General features: G+C 40.1%; 1 protein-coding gene across 1 annotated transcript in view; it reads right to left on the bottom strand.

Moving 5' to 3' along the window:
* The window catches only part of atrnl1a (attractin-like 1a), a gene marked incomplete at its 5' end in the record, with an annotated part of 302,603 nt that overhangs the window by 253,531 nt on the left and 28,368 nt on the right, over window positions 1-20,704 (bottom strand). Inside the window, 4 exons of the mRNA XM_083988807.1 lie at window positions 1,196-1,404; window positions 5,759-5,887; window positions 6,812-6,925; window positions 8,814-8,897. Coding sequence (XP_083844933.1) covers window positions 1,196-1,404; window positions 5,759-5,887; window positions 6,812-6,925; window positions 8,814-8,897 — 536 coding nt within the window. The remainder of the gene's footprint in view (window positions 1-1,195; window positions 1,405-5,758; window positions 5,888-6,811; window positions 6,926-8,813; window positions 8,898-20,704) is intronic.

The raw sequence follows: 20,704 nt of genomic DNA, 5'->3' as shown, positions 1-20,704 counted from the left end.
CTTAAAAGGTGTCCTCTTTCAGAACAGAGGAGGACAGGTTGTGGAAAAGTGTTTTTCCTTCATTTGTTCAGCAGTGATATTTTGATATTCTAAGATATTTGTAGACCCTGAATGTCTTTTATTTTTTTATTTATCTGCATTAAGAATTTAGCTGATGGTTATTGAGTACAACTTGTAAATCAGAACAGCAGTAGTTTTTACTTTTCTTGTTTTAATATTTATAACATCCCTTTCAGATTTCACAAATTTGCATCATTAAATATGCTTCTTTTTTTAAACAAGGACAACACCCATGTAAAGTTACTATCAGTCAGAAACCACAACGCACTGTGTCATAAAGTTGTTGAGAGGAGCTGCTGCAGGAGGAAAGTTTTCACAAATGAAACATAAAACAGAAAAATAATGAAGCCACATATATTTTGCACGACAAAGCAAGATTCCCCAGGATACTGCATCTGTTGTTTTATGACACCAAATAATATTGAACCAAGCGACGTTATGTTTGACATAAACAGGCAGACAGCTACTGTTGTGTTTTCGTGTCTCCTCCCTTTGTCTGTTTCCCTTTTGATTCCCTTTTCACATTCACACTGAACAAAACAGAATCATCAAAAAGATGCTCTTTGTGAGAAGCATCCTGGAAAGTTTAGTCCCTGTTTTGAGGGTACATAAAACTGGCATTGGCCTCATTTCAACAATGTTAATATGAAAATATATCAATGACATATGGACTTCTGTGTTTGTTGGTCAATAGACAAAACTGGACAGCATTTCTCGACGTAACTCGACGACATTGAAAATGAGGGCAACCTCAATGTCTCTCGAGAATAAATAAAGGTTATAATAATAATAATTTAGGTCAGTTGCTTTAAAAGCTTTTAACCTATATTTGATGTGATTAAAGCTGAAAGTATTTCATTTTTTAACGAAATATAGATTAACTTTAACCTAGAGATTCATTATGATCAAATCAGTATACTGAACTGGTTAACATATTTAGATATAGTGAGTGAGTTGGTTTAAACTCTCTAACCCTAAGACCTCTCAATCATCTTCTACGTCCCTTAACTCCAGACCAAGAGCCATATCTCCCCACTGTGGCTACAGACTCCCTCAGTTCATCCATATCTCTGTTTTAATTCGCCTGATAAAATTCAGTCCTCCTCTCCCCGTCCTGTTTGTCCTGCTCCTTTACCTTGCCAGCTGTCGTTGCAGACACAGAGCTTCTCTCCGGTCAGGTCACAGTAGCCGTGATCGGGGCTGCCACAGTTGTCTCTGCAGTATGGGATGTCGCAGGCCTCTCCTTTCCAGTAGTCCTCACACTCGCAGTACACGCGACCGGAGACCGAGTTCGCCGTGCTGCATCTGCCGTGTCCCGAGCAGTTGTTGGGACAAGAGTTTATCCTGAGGGAGACACAATTAGACACAAAGTCCAGGAAGTTTGTCAAGGTTATGAAGTACCACAGGTGCAGAGAGTATGTGACACCATAGTGTCAGAAACTGTGGATGCCTCATTAAATTAAAACTAATTGAGGCAATTAAAACTGTTTGCTTATGGTAAAAATTTATTGCAAGGTTGACAGGTCGGAAAAAAACAATGGCAACATTAAGTAGTCATTAAAAAATATGCACGTATAAACATTATTTAAAGCTTAACTCATCAACGTTTTCATTTTAACGATGGATCAGATGACTACAGGTTAAGTGAAGAGGTCATCGAGCTGGACCCTCTGCAGCTCTGGTTCAGTGACTCTGAGCTCTAATCAGCCTCATTTCGAGCAGCTAAAGCTACAGACCTCTTTGTCAGGGTTATGTGGAAACCAACCAGAAGTAAAAATGAAAACAACATAATCAAACCACCACTGAATATAAATGACAAAGTTGTTCTGTGTCTGTTGAATATGTCAACAGCAAACATATCATTCAAAACAAGGCAATAATTGATTTGATTCTGTTTTTTGTTGCTTATTTCTTTTGAAATGTCATTCAACTTTATAGCTTTTATTACATAAATCACTTTGAAAAGTCTCTGTGTTTTAATGTGCTACATAAATAAAGTTGCTTTCCCTTAGCTTTGTGGTCTGCCAGGTCGGTTTGCTTTACTAACAAGTTAATATTATGCTAAACAGCACATTTAAGAAGGTTGGATTTATCCAATACCTCACAACAATATGGTTATGAGAAGTAATGTACTCTCTAAGGAAAATCTGCCTCTGCATCACATGTAATGTAGCCTAATAATTTCAACAACTCCATGGTCCATTGTGAATTCTTCCTTATGCTTCAGTAACCTTCAATAAACCTCAGGGAGAAAACCCCCCCAAAAAAGGCTTGTGCTTAAGAACAGAGTGTGTTTGTAGTTGTTTGTCTGAGAGAGATTCACTTCCAGTTTTGGAAAGATTTCACCTCTTGTTCTCATCCAGTTTATAAACACACACTGTAAGTGGCTTTGGATGAAAGCAGCTGGCAACTAATGCAATCTAAAGTAACAAGGAACCATGCAGCACATAAGGGAGATGAAGCGGGACAAATGCAGTTTAAGAGACACAGATTCTGCAAGAGGGACACAAAGCATTAAAAAAAAAAAAAGAGGAGTCTTTCAATGAGAGACGATTAGATACAAAGGACTAGGAGCCTTACCTAAATTACTGAATTACATTACAGCTTTTCTTTGTACTATCAGACATATGAAAAGGCAGAAAGAGACAAACAGATGGAAAAAATGAATCAAGGACAAGAGGCAGAAAATCATGTTTTTGTTCATGAAAAAAAAGCTGGATTGCTGCTGTTACAAGGGGGTCGTCATGACAACCTTACCTACCTTCAGTGTGTGTGTGTGTGTGTGTGTGTGTGTGTGTGTGTGTGTGTGTGTGTGTGTGTGTGTGTGTGTGTGTGTGTGTGTGAGATAGCCTTGAGGCTATGTGACTGTACACTAACTGTCCTCACTCCTCCCATGTGTTCAACATGGCACATATCATTCAATTTTCCATCATCACTATGAAGCCTGGTGTGTGTCTGTGGTGGTGCAGACAGTATTATGGTGTGCTGTGCTGCACTGCAAGTCTTAAGTGAAGCAAAAAAAGAAGAAAAACTATAACAAAAAGTGGTTATTTTTAAGCATTATATGCATACCGTGGGTACAAATGCCCATATTACACCACCCCGTCTTCTTTCATTCGATCAAACCCTCATTAAATCCTCAGACTGTTTATCTTTTTCAATGGTCTCTAAAGCTCTGTGCAAAGGGTCACTAGCGGCCCAAGGTTGTACCCGAGGCTACTGATGATGAGGAACGAGTTTTAGTGCCATCCATGAATCAGAGCATTTTAAAGCAGAGCTGGAGCATGACAAAGCTAGCTCAGGCAATGTGCTCTCAACGGCACGGTGGACAGAAGGTGTATTGGAGTCGCTGCTCGGTGAGAGGTTGTCTGGTGTGGGGAACTCATAAAGTTACCTCAGCTGCCTCTACCTCTATGCTGTCATTTACGAGCATGTAGTGTTCCTGGCCAAATTTGCAACCTCGGAGGCCAGAGGAGCTGACTAACTGGCTGGAGAAATGCTGATGGATGAGCTTTTAGTTTCTATACTGTAGCAAGTGAACCTCCCTGGCTGAAAAACAAATACAAACACCTATGAGCAGTTACAATGGCCTGTGTGTAAAGGTAAGACAGTAAAGGCATGAAATATACTACATTATATATATAATTAACAGTCCATGCTTTTAATCTCTCAAATAAAAAAATATCTCAAAAAACATATTTAGCCTATATGGTCTAGTGTGAAAAAAAAATCTGAAAAAACCGAAACGTATTTTTGTCTTCGTTAATAAAATGATGTTACATACATGACTTGATAACTGTTTCATCTAGAAAATAATTAAAACAGGATAATGTGCACGTTAGCAGACAGTTTTAGTTTGTATTAACACACTGGACATTAAACAAATGTTCACTAGTCATTTACACTAAGCTAACGTTACAGCAGTCTGAATGTTAGCTGTAAGTTAGCAGTTCGCTAACTAGCAAAAAAAAAAAAAAAAACATAAAATAAAATAAAATAAAATAAATATAGAATTACTGTCCTGAAAAGAGTGCCTTTAGTTGGGTTTAGCTATACCCACTGACACTGAATGTTAAAAGTAACTAATTGCATCTTTTTTTTAACCATTACAAACAATAAAACTTTAAACTGGCAACTCAAATTATGGCTAACGTTAAACAACCAAAGCTAGCTTACAAACACAACCTACGAAACGTTGGGCTAACGTTAACTTCCCTCGCAATCCCGGTTTGTTTACCTTCATGACGGAGTTCAAGGGGACGACAGATATTCAAGTCAAAGTCAAATTTGTCGCTGTTGACCTGTGAATCGTTCCCACTGTGACTCGACATGACATCTACATGTTAATCAATCATTCCCGCCGGCCAGGTGGACGGTACTATTTATCTCTATGGAAACGAATCCAGCGCTGTGGTCATGGTGACTCTTCCGCTCCGTCGTTTGCTGTTTTGTCCACGCGCACGGACGTTAACGTACGTACCTGCTACGTACAGTACGTACGGGTTGACATGGAAACAGCTGAGTCTCCCAAGTTGATACCGAATATGTTTAATACCGAAGCAGCTCAAATTTTAAACATTAATTTGACTGTTTTATTATTTTTTTCTTACATAAATTTAACCTAGACAACATTTCCCTGAAACTAAAAGAGCTACCTAAAGTATTACGTTTAGGAAAGAGATCTACTACTGTTCATACTAGCCTACTAATGAAGAGTCTGGAACAAAGGGAACATTAACTTTACAATATGAGTCTGTTGTTTATCTCCACACTGCTGGAAAAATTGGTAAAACATATTTTTTGTATTAACCAGTACAAAAACAAATGGACTGTTATAATGGTCTCTCTGTCTCCCAGGAACTATTTAGACACAAGTCCATGGTAAATCTAATTTACTTTGATTGTTGTTGTAGTGTTGTTAACACACATTCACATCCAGCACACACACATACTGTAGTAACAGTGTCACCATTTAGATTTGTGTATCACCTGGGGAATTTATTCCACACCAGTCTTTTATCCAGTCTTCATCCAGTCTTTTATCTTTTATATAGTTCTTATCATGCACTTATACTGTGATTTTATTCTATAGCTCCACTTCCACATTCGTCCGCGCTCTTACACTGCACACTAGGCTGGCTTTGTAGTGCAGTGTACTGTACTGCCTCATTTGTGTTTATTTATTTATTTTTATTTTATGTTATTGTCCCGTTATTGTATGTACTGGTCTGCGTTTTAATTGTTCTAATTGTCTGGATGAGCGAGAGACACCTGCATTTCCCTACTGGGATTAATTATCTATCTATCTATCTATCTATCTATCTATCTATCTATCTATCTATCTACCCAATTTCTGATAGATATCGGACCACACCACACTACACGCTCCCCTTATCATTAGCAGGTGGTGTACAGTGAGGTTATCTGACAGAGTTGACACAGGCTAAAAGAGACAAGAAAGGATCTGTTGAGTGGAGTTAGTGATTGTTTTCAGTGGGTCATCGCGGCCTTTGACATTGCACAGTAATTTGATCCATGGTTACTACAGAAAATGAAATAAATGTAGACGTTGTTGAAGATATTTGTCAACAGGTCTGTATTTAAATAAACCGGACACACTGGGACAGAAAGGCAGACAAATGAGGAGAGGAAGAGAGTGAAAAAAGGGGGGCTGACATCGACTGTACTGTACACATACGAGTAGGTGATGGTGAAGCCGGTCAGGTTGTAGGCCGCATCGCTGAAGAAGTGAAGCAGAGCGTAGCCGGATGTCGTCACTACCTCGGGGACCGTCTCATTACCCCTGGACTCTGGCACCACTAGACCGCTGAAGAGCAGGTTGACAGAGAGAGAAAGAGAGAAAAGAGACAGAGGGATAAAGAGAGAGAGAGGAACAGACAGACAGACAGTCCCCTCTCAACTAGTAATAATAAAAAAGCCTTTGAAATGCGGCTGTATTTTATTTTATGGTGTGAAAGCGCCACTAGAGAGCTGTAAGATGAAAAGACTTTCATTTCAGGAATTGCAGACCCCCACTAAAAATATGACAGTGATTAGCTTTAAAGCAGAACAACATTGCAGAGCAGCGTGTTTTTATTTGTTTGATGAGGTTTTGCAGCGGGGGTTGCCACTTTCTTATTTGGTCAGCCCCGTCTCCTTTAATAAATTCAATAAGCTGCAAATGTAGCTACCCTCACCCTTCATGAATCTCAGTCAAAGCCCCCTCCCTGCTACAATTACAGCTGTTTTTTTTTTCTCCAACAGCAGCATGTACCCATCTATAATGTAAGCTTATTTTATGATAATAACGCTACGCAAGTCTAGACTGCATATTCAAATGCCAGGGCCAAATTAGCCTCTTCATATCACGGGAGCAAGAAGAGATAAGCCTCAATGGAGCAGAGTAGAAAGTGGGAGGTTGGTGGTAGATTATTCCAGTATTGTTTTTTTTTTTATGAATTTGTGTCAAATGAAATAGTTCATGTTTATAGATTGTCCTGTGCAAAAATAATAACTGGTATCCAGGGCTAATGTGAGTAATTGCAATATTTTCTGTCTATTATTGCTGTATTGTAGCACTATGGTAATTATGAGGCCCATTGTTTGCCTGCACATGGAGTCATTTGACTGCATAAGTGCAAATTTGTTGGTGCTTTTGAAGCTGTGCCAAAGGCTACCTGACTCATTTCCATACCCCGCCCCCCTCCCTGACTCCCTCACAGCTCTCCTATTCAGAATAGCAGGTGCCTACCTGAAGACTGCAATCAAAGGGGCGTAGATGGAGTCTCCATCATAGACGTACATGTGGTCCCAGCTGCACTCGGTGGCAAAGTGATTGAAGCGCAGCCTGAGCACTGCATTAGGACTGAGAGATAGAGAGAGGAGGAGAGAAAAGATGAATATGACCAAAACAAAACTAATGAATATATAGCTTTATATATGGGCCGGTATATAAAGCTATATGGCCTGTATGAATATATAGTTATGTCTGTCCTCTATGGTTCTTTCTGTTGAAAAACGTCGCCACTATTTGTGAAGTCTGTGATTATGGTCATAAATTGACACTTTCTGCTTTTTCACATTTTCCTCAAAAAGCTTTTTGCTAAAGTGAAATCAATGTGAAGTGTGACATTCGCTTAATACAACGCTGCAATCGATGTGTTTACCCTGCGCACACACACTACCTTCACAGTTCTTATCAGGTTTTTATGAGAGAATATCCTGGTAATGAAGCCTGGTAAAATAAAAACTGTGATGCTAATTGATGTAAATGCTGATAGAGCCTGAACCAGACGCAAAATCTGTGTGTTTGTGAATGCAAACAATGCTCATAATACTCCAAAGCATAAAGCAACCTAACAATAACTGTGTGTTTCTTTCTTTTTAGAGGTTTTTTTTTTTCGAGCATGACTCTGAGCTTTCCTGAGATCAAAACAGCAGCAGAGAAACTGCACCGGAGGAAATGCAGAGCACATTAAACACTCTCCGTAAATCTCATGGCAGTCGGCCCATTTCATCTCGACTTGATTTCTCTTGCACCTATGAAACTTTGTCGTTGGTGAAATTTTTGTCTCAATGTTACTAAAATAAAAGTCATGTTCTGGAAGACATGAACATCCACACAAAACTCATTAGCAACGTGTAAGAGATCCAAAACACAGCAGAGCATCACAGTCAGCTGTAAACACGCCTTTAATGTGCGTTGTCGCTTTGTTAAAGTGAAAGCAGACTGCGTCGTCTTTTGATTAAAACAATAAAGTGATTTCAGATTTATGAAGCCTATAAATCTCTGCTGCAGCATTAAGACTTGTTTCCTCTGAAAGATGTGAACAACTCAGAGCAGAAAGGCAAAGTAACCAGGGGGAGACAAATTAGTTGTTGTGTTAGTTAGTTGTACAAGTATAAATACACAGTTTTTCCTCAGATATGGAGTAAATGTACTTATTTACACTGCCACTGACACAAAACAACCAGATGTAATGTTGACCTGCTGGTGGGAGTCATGGATATCTGCAGCACATTTCACGGCAATCCATCCCAACCGTTAAAACCCTCTGGGGCAAAATGTGTGGCTTGTGCCTTGTATATGAAATTAACTTCACTTCACTTCACGTTGTGAGACCATTTACTGCCATCAAGAAAATGCCACCGGTACCGTACCGCTAAAAATACTCTTAATGGTCTTTTCTAATATGTTGCTGAACCCAAGCTGTCCTTTAATGGTTCCCTCGGAGATAATGAACATCTTCAGTCCTTTGCCCAAAGCCAATCTAACATCCCAGAGGAAACACAGCCCATTAAAAGGATAATCCTAAACAAGCCATTTATTGTTTCCAGATGTGTTAGCAAATAATGTTTGTTTTTTTTGTTTTTTTTATATTACAATTGTCTTTCTGTTTGTGATTGTTCCAGAGCCGCTGTATTTACCTAACGTTCAGTGCAAGCAGGCAACAGTGGAATAAACCACATAGAGCACTTTACATATCATTACAGAGCCATCACTGTGTGCATTCAGACGGTGTGGCACGGTTTTCTGAGCAGTTAATGTGCGCGAAGCAACTCTGGAGCACAGTAACCACACTGAAAGACAAACTCCCTCTATTTGCACAGTAATAAAGCTCTCTTTATCTGCAGCCCTTAGGCCACACACACACACATACAGAGCAAAAAAAAAAAAAACTCACTGTTTTTAACCAAGTGGAAGTAAGTAAGATTAACGATGAGAGGAAGAGGATGAAAACATTGATACTTACTATCCTTCTATTAGCCAAGTGCATTTGGTCTTGTATTTATAGTTTACTGGTCCGTCGGTGAGCGAGCCCGTCAGGTCTGTTAATCTGTGGGACAGAGGGGAGGAAAGACACAAGTTTAGTGATGATGAGAAGACTCAGCATCAAACTGAGAGGTTGTTCTGCTCTGCATGTGGGAAAAAAAAAACCCAAAAGAAAACACAACAACATCCAAAAACAACTAAACTTTGCTGCTCGTCAAACTTTTCTTTTGTGTGAGCCTTCGAGACAAAGAGATTAGTTCTTCCATCAGGGAGGCTGTGTGTCATTCAGATCGTCAGACATCTAGTAGCTGTTGTTACTGGCGTGTTGGATTTACTACCACTGGATCAGGGGTGACAGATTTCTGACAGAGTTGAGATGCACAGCAGCTGATGTCTGCAGCAGTCAGCGCTGTGCTTTATTTTACTCTTTATTTTTTATTTCAAACTATTTCATCTGTAAGACACCAACAAAACGCAGCGGGTTTGCTCAGACTTCATTTGAAAAAAAAAATGAAAAAAAGCAGAAGATTGTTGTTCCTCTTGACTGGAAATTCAATACAATAGTTTGAGTTGTATAATAAAACATTTTCAAACTTAAATAATTTGAATGAAAAATGGCTTTGAATTAACCACCTCACCACTCCTGCAGCACAGGTGCAGCAGCTGAACCATACATGTAATTCATATTGGGGCAGTTTGAGGTGATTTTCTGCTCCCTTAGGCATATTCAATAACTTTGAAAGCTCACACGCCGTATCAAATGCTGATTGCCAGATTCCCTTTAAAGATGATAGATTATGCTGATTAGACTTCTACCCAACATCCACACAAAAGGTCATCAGAGGGAGCTCACCTGGTTTCACTCTCTAAGATTGTTATCACTCAGCCTTTTTTTTCCTCCTGGCTGTCAACTTGTCTTTGTGTTTTATATCGGTATCGTTTACATGATTAGTGTTGATTCTAAATCATTATTTCTCTTCAAATTGACAAATCAGACTTTTAGTGAAATATGCAAATGTATTTCTTTCCAAGGAGGAAAATTAGAGGATCAATACCACTCGTTTTACTTCATTTGTTCAGCTTAGGTTAGCCTAGCGTAGCAGCCTAGGGCTAGATGTGGGATATTTTATATCACAGATGATCTTACTTGGACATTTGATCTACTCTAACATTAATCATGCATATCACCTCATTAAAAAGTACAATTTTTAGATCTTTATTTTAAGTTCAAGTTACAGTTCAATTCACTCGTTGCCTACCAGGCAGCTAGCCCGCTAACCACAGCTAATGATGGCACACATGGCACATCGGCCTGAGTCCTGCCTGGAGGCTTTACTACCCTGGGCAGCTATAGTTTTTAATTAAAATACTTACATGAAACACCACATGAATAAATAATAACGCTATCCCAGCAATTAGCTCCAAATTATTAAGTGAAAAGTGTGATTGGTTGTGACATGAGTCACATGACTGATACATTTGGCAGCCTGCAGATAAATGTCTGGGAAAAGTGTCAAAGCCACAGAAAGAGATATGAACTTCCAGTCAGGATTTTCACAATAAAATCTGAGTATATAAAAAATGCAAATGAGTTTGTGAATTTGCATTTCTACCCAAAAAGAGATGGTCATATGATCTTTCTGTACAGCCTGTCTGCTTCTCTCCATGGCTTATACCTTGCTTGTTAATTAAAGGAGACATATAAAGCTGATCCACATCTCAGAACATCCTTACAATGTTATAATGTCATATGTGTCCATGCTGAACCTCTGTAACGTTGCACAACATGAGCTATAGGGGTCCTGCCGTAACCCACCAACAAGGTGTCACAAGGTTTCCAGTCTCTCTGAACGCTCGGTAACGAGATCTCCACAAGATTTCCACAAAACCTGACGTCAGGTTTTACCATCCAATTAGGACGGATGCCCAAACTGCGAGGGATCTGCCCAAAACATGTCCACGATGCCAGAAAATCGCAGATGTTTTTCTTCCTCAAAGAAGATAAAAACCCTAGGTCAGACTCTGGGTCAAACACGTACGGACGCACCTCGTAACTTTTTTTTTGTGTGTGTGTGTGTGCATTGTTTGATGTGATACCTTGTTTGATGGTTGTTTGGTGTTATATTGTCTTTATATTTGTAATGTTTCTTTGTCACAAGGAACAAGTGTCTTGGACGCAAGAAAAATTTCAGAAGTGATTCTGACAATCAATCATATTTGTAAAGTTGACCGGTATGTATTTAACAACGCAAGGTAAACATGGATTTACAGGCCACACTTAAAGCAGAAGTAAGCGATCCGGTCGTTTTGGCTAATGCTGCGTTCCAGGCAGGCTTTTGAAACCGTAAATTACAGCTTCAAGTCACAACTTACGATTTTGTAGCGTTCCAGGCAACCCACTCGTGTTTTTCCGACCTGTTTTACCTGTGAAAGTCACTATAACGGCCACTCGTAACTTCCGACCCGTGAACTCGTACCAGATCGAACTGATACGACACAGGTCGGAAAAACACGAGTTACGAGTTTCCTTGAACGCACCATAACAGTCCTCGTCCCTACGTCACCACATTCACGGCGTTCCTTGGCTGCACACACAGCCCTGCATGCCGTTCTCTCTCCTCATTGGATAAAAACTGTAGGATACGATAAATGTTTTCTCCTCGGCTCAGAGCAGAGCAGAGGGACTGAGAGACCCGTGTTTCAGTCCAAACACTCTATGTAAGTGATTGCTGTCGGAAGATATAACTATTTAAGACTTATATTAACACAAATATATCACTCACTTCTGCTTTAAACCTGTTTTCTTCCTCGAAGTCTCCACTAGAAAGCAGATAAATGTTCGTCCCATAAAAGCAATTAGATCATAATACACGGGTATTATGTCAGAATATCTGATATTCTGCTGCTTCTACTTCACCTCATTTCAACTCCTCCTGAGTAAGAAGTGTGAGCATAGCGTCAGCCTCAGCCATGCTGCCCACGACCGTCTGATTACCAGCTGACTCACAGCAGCTTTACATCGAGCACCCTTACAAACACTCATACACTCTTCAAACATTTAAGTGGATTTCCCTGCTGCTCCTGCTGCTGCATTACATCGCAGCTCATTCATGCATCACAGACACACCACTGACGTAACAAACAGCCATCGCTACATTACCTAACTTTGGGTTAATGCAGGTTATTTCCTCCTCTAGTCAGACAGATATAAAGCCCTTAAAGTTAAAACTGATGTATGACACCAACTCAAAGCAACTCTAGATAGAGAAATAAGTAAATCAAAGTTATAAAAATGCTCATTGATAAATCCTGTGTGTTGTCGGGCAGCAGGGGGAACATGTGTCTCAGTCTGAGCCTTGTGTGAAGGAAACACTGGTGGCAGTGACAATATTCCCGTGAGGAGATAAAACATGACATCCCACTCATTTCAAGGTACTGTAAGACGCTGGTGCAATGTAACCGTTGCCATAGCGATCCCGACATAACATATTCATGTGGCAATTGTAATAACCCCTATGTTGTTGTCGTAGTTGTACGTGCGTGGTAAACAGCGGTCACACCTGTCAATCAAAGTAATCCATTGTTGCTGGGAGGGAGGATGGGAGAAAATGAAAACAAACGCACACACACACACACGAACGCACACAATGTTGCACCAAGTAGAGCACATCAACATCAGGGGGAAACTGAAGACGTCGCAGCCTGCCTCGGACTACACAGTGTGACTCTGTGTGTGTGTCTGTCGGCTCCGTGGTCGCCCTGGCATGCTGCACAACCATAAAACAAGATCAACTAGAGCAGCAACACTGATGGATGAAATGTGATTAAACTCAGTCATAAAATGCAGCAGAGCCCATGAGCAAGGTAAACAACCTGAGCGTGACGTTTCCTTTACACTTGACATACTCGGCTGCGACGTAGCCTACAGTATACAACAACCAGCTAGTCCCATGTGTTTGCCTATATGGCGTCCATAATGGCAAAAGAGAAAACACAACGGCAAAAGAGAAAACACAACAGCTAAAGTAGAAAACACAACAGCAAAAGAGAAAACACAACACGAAAAGAGAAAAAAAAAGGAGAAAACAAAACGGCAAAAAGAGAAAACACAACGGCAAAAAGAGAAAACACAATGACAAAAAGAGAAGAAAACACAACGGCAAAAGACAAATTTCCACATTGTGGACAATAAAGGAAAGAGTAAAAACACAACGGCAAAAGAGAAAACAACGGCAAAAGAGAAAACACAATGACAAAAAGAGAAAACACAACAACAAATTACCTAAATTTGTCGTTGTGTTTTCTCTTTTGCTGTTGTGTTTTCTCTTTTGCCGTTGTGTTTTTAATCTTTCCTTTATTGTCCACAATGTGGAAATTTGTCTTTTGCTGTTGTGTTTTCTGATTTGCCGTTGTGTTTTCTCTTTTGCTGTTGTGTTTTCTCCTTTTGTGTTGTGTTTTCTGATTTGCCGTTGTGTTTTCTCTTTTGTTGTTGTGTTTTCTGATTTGCCGTTGTGATTTGAACCTCCGGGCCACCGTACCATACTGTACGTCCACTGGGTGAACATGGCAGCAGCCACCAGAGAGGAGCCTTGTGTTGTTGGCAGCCATCAGTGGGTGAATGACAACTAGTGCAACAGTGGCTGCGAGGCAGAGCAACATCGGCCCTGATTCTCTTCTCCCTCGGTGGTTGAGAACTGACTGAGCTTCCTACAGTAACTCAGTTCAGTCGACAGGATCCTTCCTCTGTCCTCAAACTCACATGGAGTCCCACCTCTTCTGAGAGTACTTATACACACCGTCTCCAGCACTCCGTCTTTTTTATCTGTCTCTCTCTCTCTCTCAAGAAGGAAAAAGAACGTCTCCTGCTCGGCACTTTCTCTTACTTAATGCACCTGCAGCCTCGCGCCTGAGACTTTAAGTGTTGCTGCACTTATTGTCAAAGGCTTCTCCTTGATCCACTGTGGCTTCGATTGAAACAGACTTTCAACAAAAAGCATATTCCAAAACTAATAAATACGCATTTATTTCAGCTGAGTTTCTGCACCGTAACCTCCACAGAGCTCTTCATGTCGCTAAGCACATCAGCAACCTCAAGGTGCTTTCACACAACAAAGGAGTAACTGGTGTGTGTGTGTGTGTGTGTGTGCTGGACCTACAACACTGGTGGAGTGTGTGTTTTGAATGGGCGGAGGCAGGTGAAATTCACCATCATATGAAACGCAGGTCACCAACTACTGTATATCTGTTGAAGGGCCAGATCGTTTCTCCACAGAGACCTCTGGGCCAGACATTCAAATAAAATGAAATGAAATTCACATTTTTTCTGGCCTAATACTTTAGTTTTTGGTAATTATTGTTTTGATATTTTAAGTTTTCTTACAAAACTGAAGGCATTTTTAGTCTTTGTCAGTCAGGCTCCTCTCACCTGTATCAACCACCAGAAGCGATATACTGTAGATATTTTGACTCGATACTTGTGTGTGTTGTGCTCATCACTGGTTTCAACTGGAGGTTATGAACAAAACAATGAAAATAATCAACTTCATCAGAGGTAATTACCGTAAGTACGCAGCACTGCCTGGTCTGCAATACTCTACTCATGATGATCTGTTTCTGATCAAGTTATTTCAATCTCTGTTTTTTTTTCTTTCTTTAATAGCAGAGACCACAAGATATTTTCTTTTTGATCCTCACGATTTCTGAATTCTGCTGCAGTCAATCTGCTCTAACAAAATCATCATTTACCCAAATACAACAGTTTCCAGAGGAAAAGCCTTTTAACAATTACTGTAAAACTCCCAGTTTTGCCAACTAACATAATCATCAGAGCAGACCTGATATCAGAGTCATGAAACATTGATATGTTTGTTTTCTGCCGATGAGGAGGTGTACGCGGTATATTTCACAGAACTGAGATAAAAATGATAATCCAAATGGTGCAGGAGTTTTTATTTATTTATTTAACTGAAAAAAAGGTTTAGCCATCATCAACTGCACGTAGCCTACACATGAAGATTCCCAAGAGAAGCAGCTCCCCTCTCCTTCCCGCCTCAGTGGTTTAAACCTGTTCATTAGAAACTCTGATCATACACCAGTAAACTGCCATTAGTGGTCAGTAAAACTGTTTTCCCAAGTTTCATCGAGGTGGCGCTGTAACCACGACTGTCGCAGCACAGACCAGAGGCTGCGTCCACAGTCCTGTCTGTGGTTGAGGTAACGACAGCTTTTGGGAAATTTTGGGTTTGGTTTAAAGAAAAATCAACACAGTTTCTGTCATAAACCTAAAACCAGGATCTTTCCCTAGACCTCGGTGTAAAAATGGTTGATAATGCTTCAAGTGAACATTGTATTGCACAATCAGATACTTTAGTAAATCATCTGTGATTGTTTTACTGATCTACTCTGTGTCAACATATTTGTGACTTGCCAAATATACATTTCCTCATTAGATTTCCTGATTAACAGAAAATCTAATCCAGTCACAATTATACAGTATGCTGCAAAAACATGTTTGCTTTGCAGATTAGTTGTTTACATAGGCATCGTCATCTGTAGAGGACGAGGTTGCCGCGGCACCGCTCCCATTGTGTTTACATTGGAAACAGTGGAGGTGGCGGCAGCAACTGGATCTCACTCCTTTCTATGTAATTACAATAACCAATGTCTTCAGTGTAGGGATGTCACCATTGTAGATTTCCTTGGTACAATTATTGTCAGAGAAATAATCACGGTATGACGATTATCACGATTATTATGCATTCATTAATTTCACAACAATGTGTATGTGTAAAATCAAATATACTGTAGTCTAAATAATTGCAATGCTAATTATTTACACAAAAATTAATAAAAGACCAATTATATTCCCTAGGGGAAGTGTTTGAATTATTCAAGTCATTAATTGTCATTCATTTTTAAATCCCGTCTTAAAACGTACCTTTTTACCCAATACTTTGATTAAACTAACTTATTTTAGCATTTTCCTCTGGTGTTTTACTATTGTTTTATTGACTGTCATTATTGTAAACAAACTTTTAACTGTTTTATCCTTTTCCTCTGGTGTTTTTTCGAATGTTTTTTTTTTTATCTGTTGTTATTATTGTACTTGTTTTTATTGGAAAGTGTATTGAGACCATGTACAATTGTGATTTTGCACTTTAAATAATACATTGATTGATTGATTGACTGATTGACTGATTGACTGATTGATTGATTGATTGATTGATTGATTGATTGATTGATTGATTGATTGATTCCAATTGTTTAAGTTTATAGTTTAAATTCCTACCGATTCAATGTTACATTAGGTAAATGGACCAGTATCTGTGCATTTACCTTCACTTTGGCGCACGTCTGTTCCGACATAATCTTTTTTGGAAAGTGATGGTATTTAGGAATCTTTGCGATAAATTAATTGTGTTGGCGTTTTATACCGCGATTAATTGTGAAAACAAGTCATCATGACATCCCTACTTCAGTGCATCTGTTCTTGTTTTCGACCGTCGAAGAAGAAAATTTGGTGTATTTAGAATCGGCAGTGAAATGTCCAGATTGCAAAATAATGGGAGTGTTTCCGAAGCCGTGAGAGCTGTATCCCAGGACAACACACCCCGCCGGCGTCATCGCCATCAGTCAGGACATGAGATTAAGGGTGTGTCGAGCCAAATGTGCTGCCTCTCTGTAATGACAGAGCAGACAGATTGCAGCACAGCCGGACACAGGCCGCACAGTAAATGCTAAAATCCTGCCAATAAAACACCAGCAACATGCAACACGTACACTTTTTAATGCATATGGTCACAGACACGTGAGACTCCCTGTGGTTGCGTCTCCTCGTTGAGCCATCTCTCACTTCTTCCCTCACCCTCCTTCTATCCGTCTCTCCTATCACTCCATGCTTATCGCAGTTTGATCCTCTGGCTCTAATCCCAGATTAGAAGAAAAATATTCATCTCATGCTGCTGTAATGCCTGATTTCAAATGATGATATTGATGAGACGATGAAAAATGTTTTTTTTCCTCTCTCCTTGACGATGAAACCTGATTACTATAGATTTCTGGGGCGATATTCGTAAGATCTATTGTCTTTTGTCTTGTCTTATTACAGCAGTGGTGTTATTAATGCTGACATTTGAGACCATATTTCATGTTATTTTGAGAAGGTCATTATGAAGATGTCTGAAAACTTTTGCAAAGATCTTTTAAAAGGTGAACAAGAGACGACCTCACACAGCACAGATCCTCAGTCCATTACAGATCTGACACATTCATGCTTCATTCTCAGGTTCATACAAAATAGCAAATTTAAAGGAGACATTTTATGGCCCTTATCCACAAATTAAAATAGTTCCCAGGTGTCTTAAAGGGACAGTATGTAACTTATTAGGATTTTTTTATTAACAAAAACCTAATATTTCTTTAGTAAATACGTATTTACCTAAGTCTAATCTCAATCGCATACAAATGAAAGCTGTCTCGTAGCTTAGGGCTGCCATGTTGCATCGCCATCTTTGAATACGGTAGGCGAAAGCGGACAAACTTGGTTCAAACGCTCTATTGAGTGTCTGTGACTAGAGGCTTGTGCCGATTGGAGGACGATCAACAGTAGGTTTTTTTGCCATTATAAAGCACACACACGGTGCTACAGCTGAGCAGCATTACCAAACAGCTAGATCTTCCTATGTTGAACTGTTTTCATACAAAGTACAGCCAAAAACAGAGCTCCTCCATGGTTTGGTCAAAATACCCCAAGGATCAAACATCACAGCTCTTTTTTCATCCGTTAAAAACAGCCCTGTTCAGAACGGCTGGTTTCAGTGCCTGTCCCTTTAAATGCCAATGAACCACTGCTTGCCCCGCCCCTTCTACTGGTACCAGGTAGGGGTGGTATTATGCAAATTCGAAACCTAGTTACATCACTGTCACAGCTCATAGAACAACATGGATTTCAATCTAGGGAGCCTGAAAATTACAGATTTTTCAGTCAATTCTCACAATTTGGGGGCCGGAAGGCAAGACAAACACCCAAATATATGTTAAAGAGCCTTCAAAAAGTGTTATTTCCATAATATGTCCCCTTTAAGTCTTCTGCAAACTTGCAGACACTGGTAGAACATGTAGAAAGGCCCCAGGCGGATCATTTAAACCCCAAACCCTCCTACAGGGAAGCAACAGAGCAAACCACTGAGCCTGTATAGGATGGTACTTGCTTTTTGTTGAACAAAAGTAAATCTTGACTCATTACTATCCAAAAAATACTTAAAGCTATTTTAATTCAATAACTATTTAACAGTCAGAATAATACTTGATTATTATTCATTCTTTCTCCAACACTTTGATCCTCACAGTTGAAGTTAAGGAGAAAAAACTGGGACGTAGCCTCGGTGTTGCTCTCCTCCCAGATTTCCTAGTTAAGTGGAGAACTCTGTGAGAGCCGGGAGAATATGCAGAGCGGCTGAGCCCGTCTATGAAAACATGTGGAAGGTGGATCCCATTCATAGTTAATGAGGAGCTGACTGGAGTGGCCTCCTGCAGCCCCAACAAACCATCAGTCCAAACGCCTCGCCCATTAATCCCCACTAAGGAGCCAGAGAGGCAGAGAAGGAGACGCAGAAAGAAACACACGCATACCTCGGGTGCACGTGTGCAAGGATGAGGTGAGCGCACGCACACATGCACGCACACAAAGCCAACAAAGGTTATAATAAATATGTGCACAGACAACAGACTGTTGAGGAGTTTGAGGCCAAAGTCACAGATTCCACAAGGCTATTCAGGGATAATACACACACACACAAACACATATATATATATATACACAATGGGGGAAAAGCCTGAGAAGGTGAAGGTGGCCAAGGCAGAGGCGGCACAAAGGCAGAGAGAGATGAGAGAGAGGAGGAGACAGAGGAGAGAGCAGAGAGATAAAACAGAGACAGGGCTGAGGGGATGAGGTATGGAGGAAGAGAGTCCGGCACCCTGTGAAATATTCATCTGCTCCGGGTGAATAATTGATGTGGTACAGAAGACAGATGCATGAAGGATAGACAGACAAATGGATGGAAAGAGTGCACGATGGGTGGATAGAGACACACAGGGAGAGGAGAGAGACATAGAGCCCCACGTCTTCAGGTAGTGTGGGTACAAATCTCCTGTTTCAGTTCCTCTGTCACTCCCTCCGCACTCAGCCCGGCTATTATTTCTCTGTCTGGCTCCGTCTCGGTGTCAGCGCCGGCTACAGCAAACACCATCATACATCATAAAAAACTATAAAAACAATAAGATCCTCATTCTAATTTTAGGTTGTAAAAGATTAATGGTACAAGAATAACAGACAGAATATCATGCTGAAAAACCAACACGTTCATTCTCTCCCTATATTAAATCCATTAATATATATTCCCTGGAGTTAGATTGAATTCATTGATCTTTACCAGGGGCTGTTTCAGGATCAGACCTTCAGGGAGGCACAGACCCCTGTTAAACCCCCCACTTCCCTAGATAACAATTAAAACGTTAATATTTTACTGAACAACCTTTTAATTTACAAAAAAAAAAAACGTAATTTAATGTTCGCAAAATAATTCAACCTCTTTCACCTGCAGGAGCAACTTCATTAGTTGGATGGTTGATTGTGTGTATAATAACAGCAGTGCACTATAATACAGCTCTATCTAGAATTAAAAAAAACACTGTGATTACTTATTAACTGCATTAATTAGCTCAGAAGTTTTACGTTAGCAAACTTCATCAAACATTCAGCATCATTTACATTTCAACTTTTACTTGCTTTGTCTTTTTTTCTGGATCATGACTGACATTCACTTGTGTTGCGTACCATCATGACTCTATAAATAAACAACACTGGCTGTTTAAGCTGTGTTAAGTGGAGGATGAAGCAGCAGGTAGAGGGAAGAAGACAGTAAAAACTTTACGCGTATCCAGATTCCTGTTCATTTTCCCACAACTATGGTTCCAGGTTTTTTATCTTCACCTTCCGCTGCTGCTGTAAATAATCAGGAAGCTTTCTGTGCTGAGTTACAGCTTCACTTTAACCGCAACTTTTAACTCTTTTCATTTGTCTTTCTACTGTTTCTCAGCCGTGTCGTTTTATCTTATATTCAAAAATATCATACTAAGACTTCAAAAGCTGCAGCTCCCATGAGGCTTGAAGTTAGCTGAGAAACGCCCCGACTTCTACTTTCTATACTGTCACACTGAAGGGCTTTGCCACAGCTAATGCATCAGCAGATTGAAGATTGAATGGACTTTAAAGGGATAGTTCAACATTTTGGCAAATTGGCCCATTGCCATAATCGCTATAGTCATAGCAGTAGGTTCATTACCTTTAATTGTAGGTGTAAGCTATTTTCAGTACGGCGGAGCGCAGCAGCTGGCTGCTCAGAGCTACGCTATGGAGGCTAATGGAATTTCTTGGTTTCCCTCATTAAACTCATCAAATTCAACATCCCAAAACTCCACAGCGCTTTTGTAGACAAGTTGTGACCTGCACAACCACCACGCTATGAGATAATGACGGAACGATACGAAACGGAGCCGTTTTCGAGGTAAATACAGGGTAAATACGGAGACTGCTTGCTGAAAAACTGTCCCTGAACGCAACGCGCATCAGCGGTTTTGTATGAATTTACCTCGAAAACGGCTCCGTTTCGTATCGTTCCGTCATTATCTCATAGCGTGGTGGTTGTGCAGCTCACAACTTGTCTACAAAAGCGCTGTGGAGTTTTGGGATTTTGTATTTGATGAGTTTGATGAGGGAAACCAAGAAATTCCCTTAGCCTCCATAGCGTAGCTCTGAGCAGCCTGCTGCTGCGCTCCGCTGTACTAAAAATAGCTTACACCTACAATTAAAGG

This window comes from Trachurus trachurus, assembly GCF_905171665.1.
Source record: "Trachurus trachurus genome assembly, chromosome: 15".
NCBI lineage: Eukaryota > Metazoa > Chordata > Actinopteri > Carangiformes > Carangidae > Trachurus > Trachurus trachurus.
The sequence above is the reverse complement of the archived record's forward strand: the minus strand, read 5'-3'. Positions and strand labels throughout refer to the sequence as shown.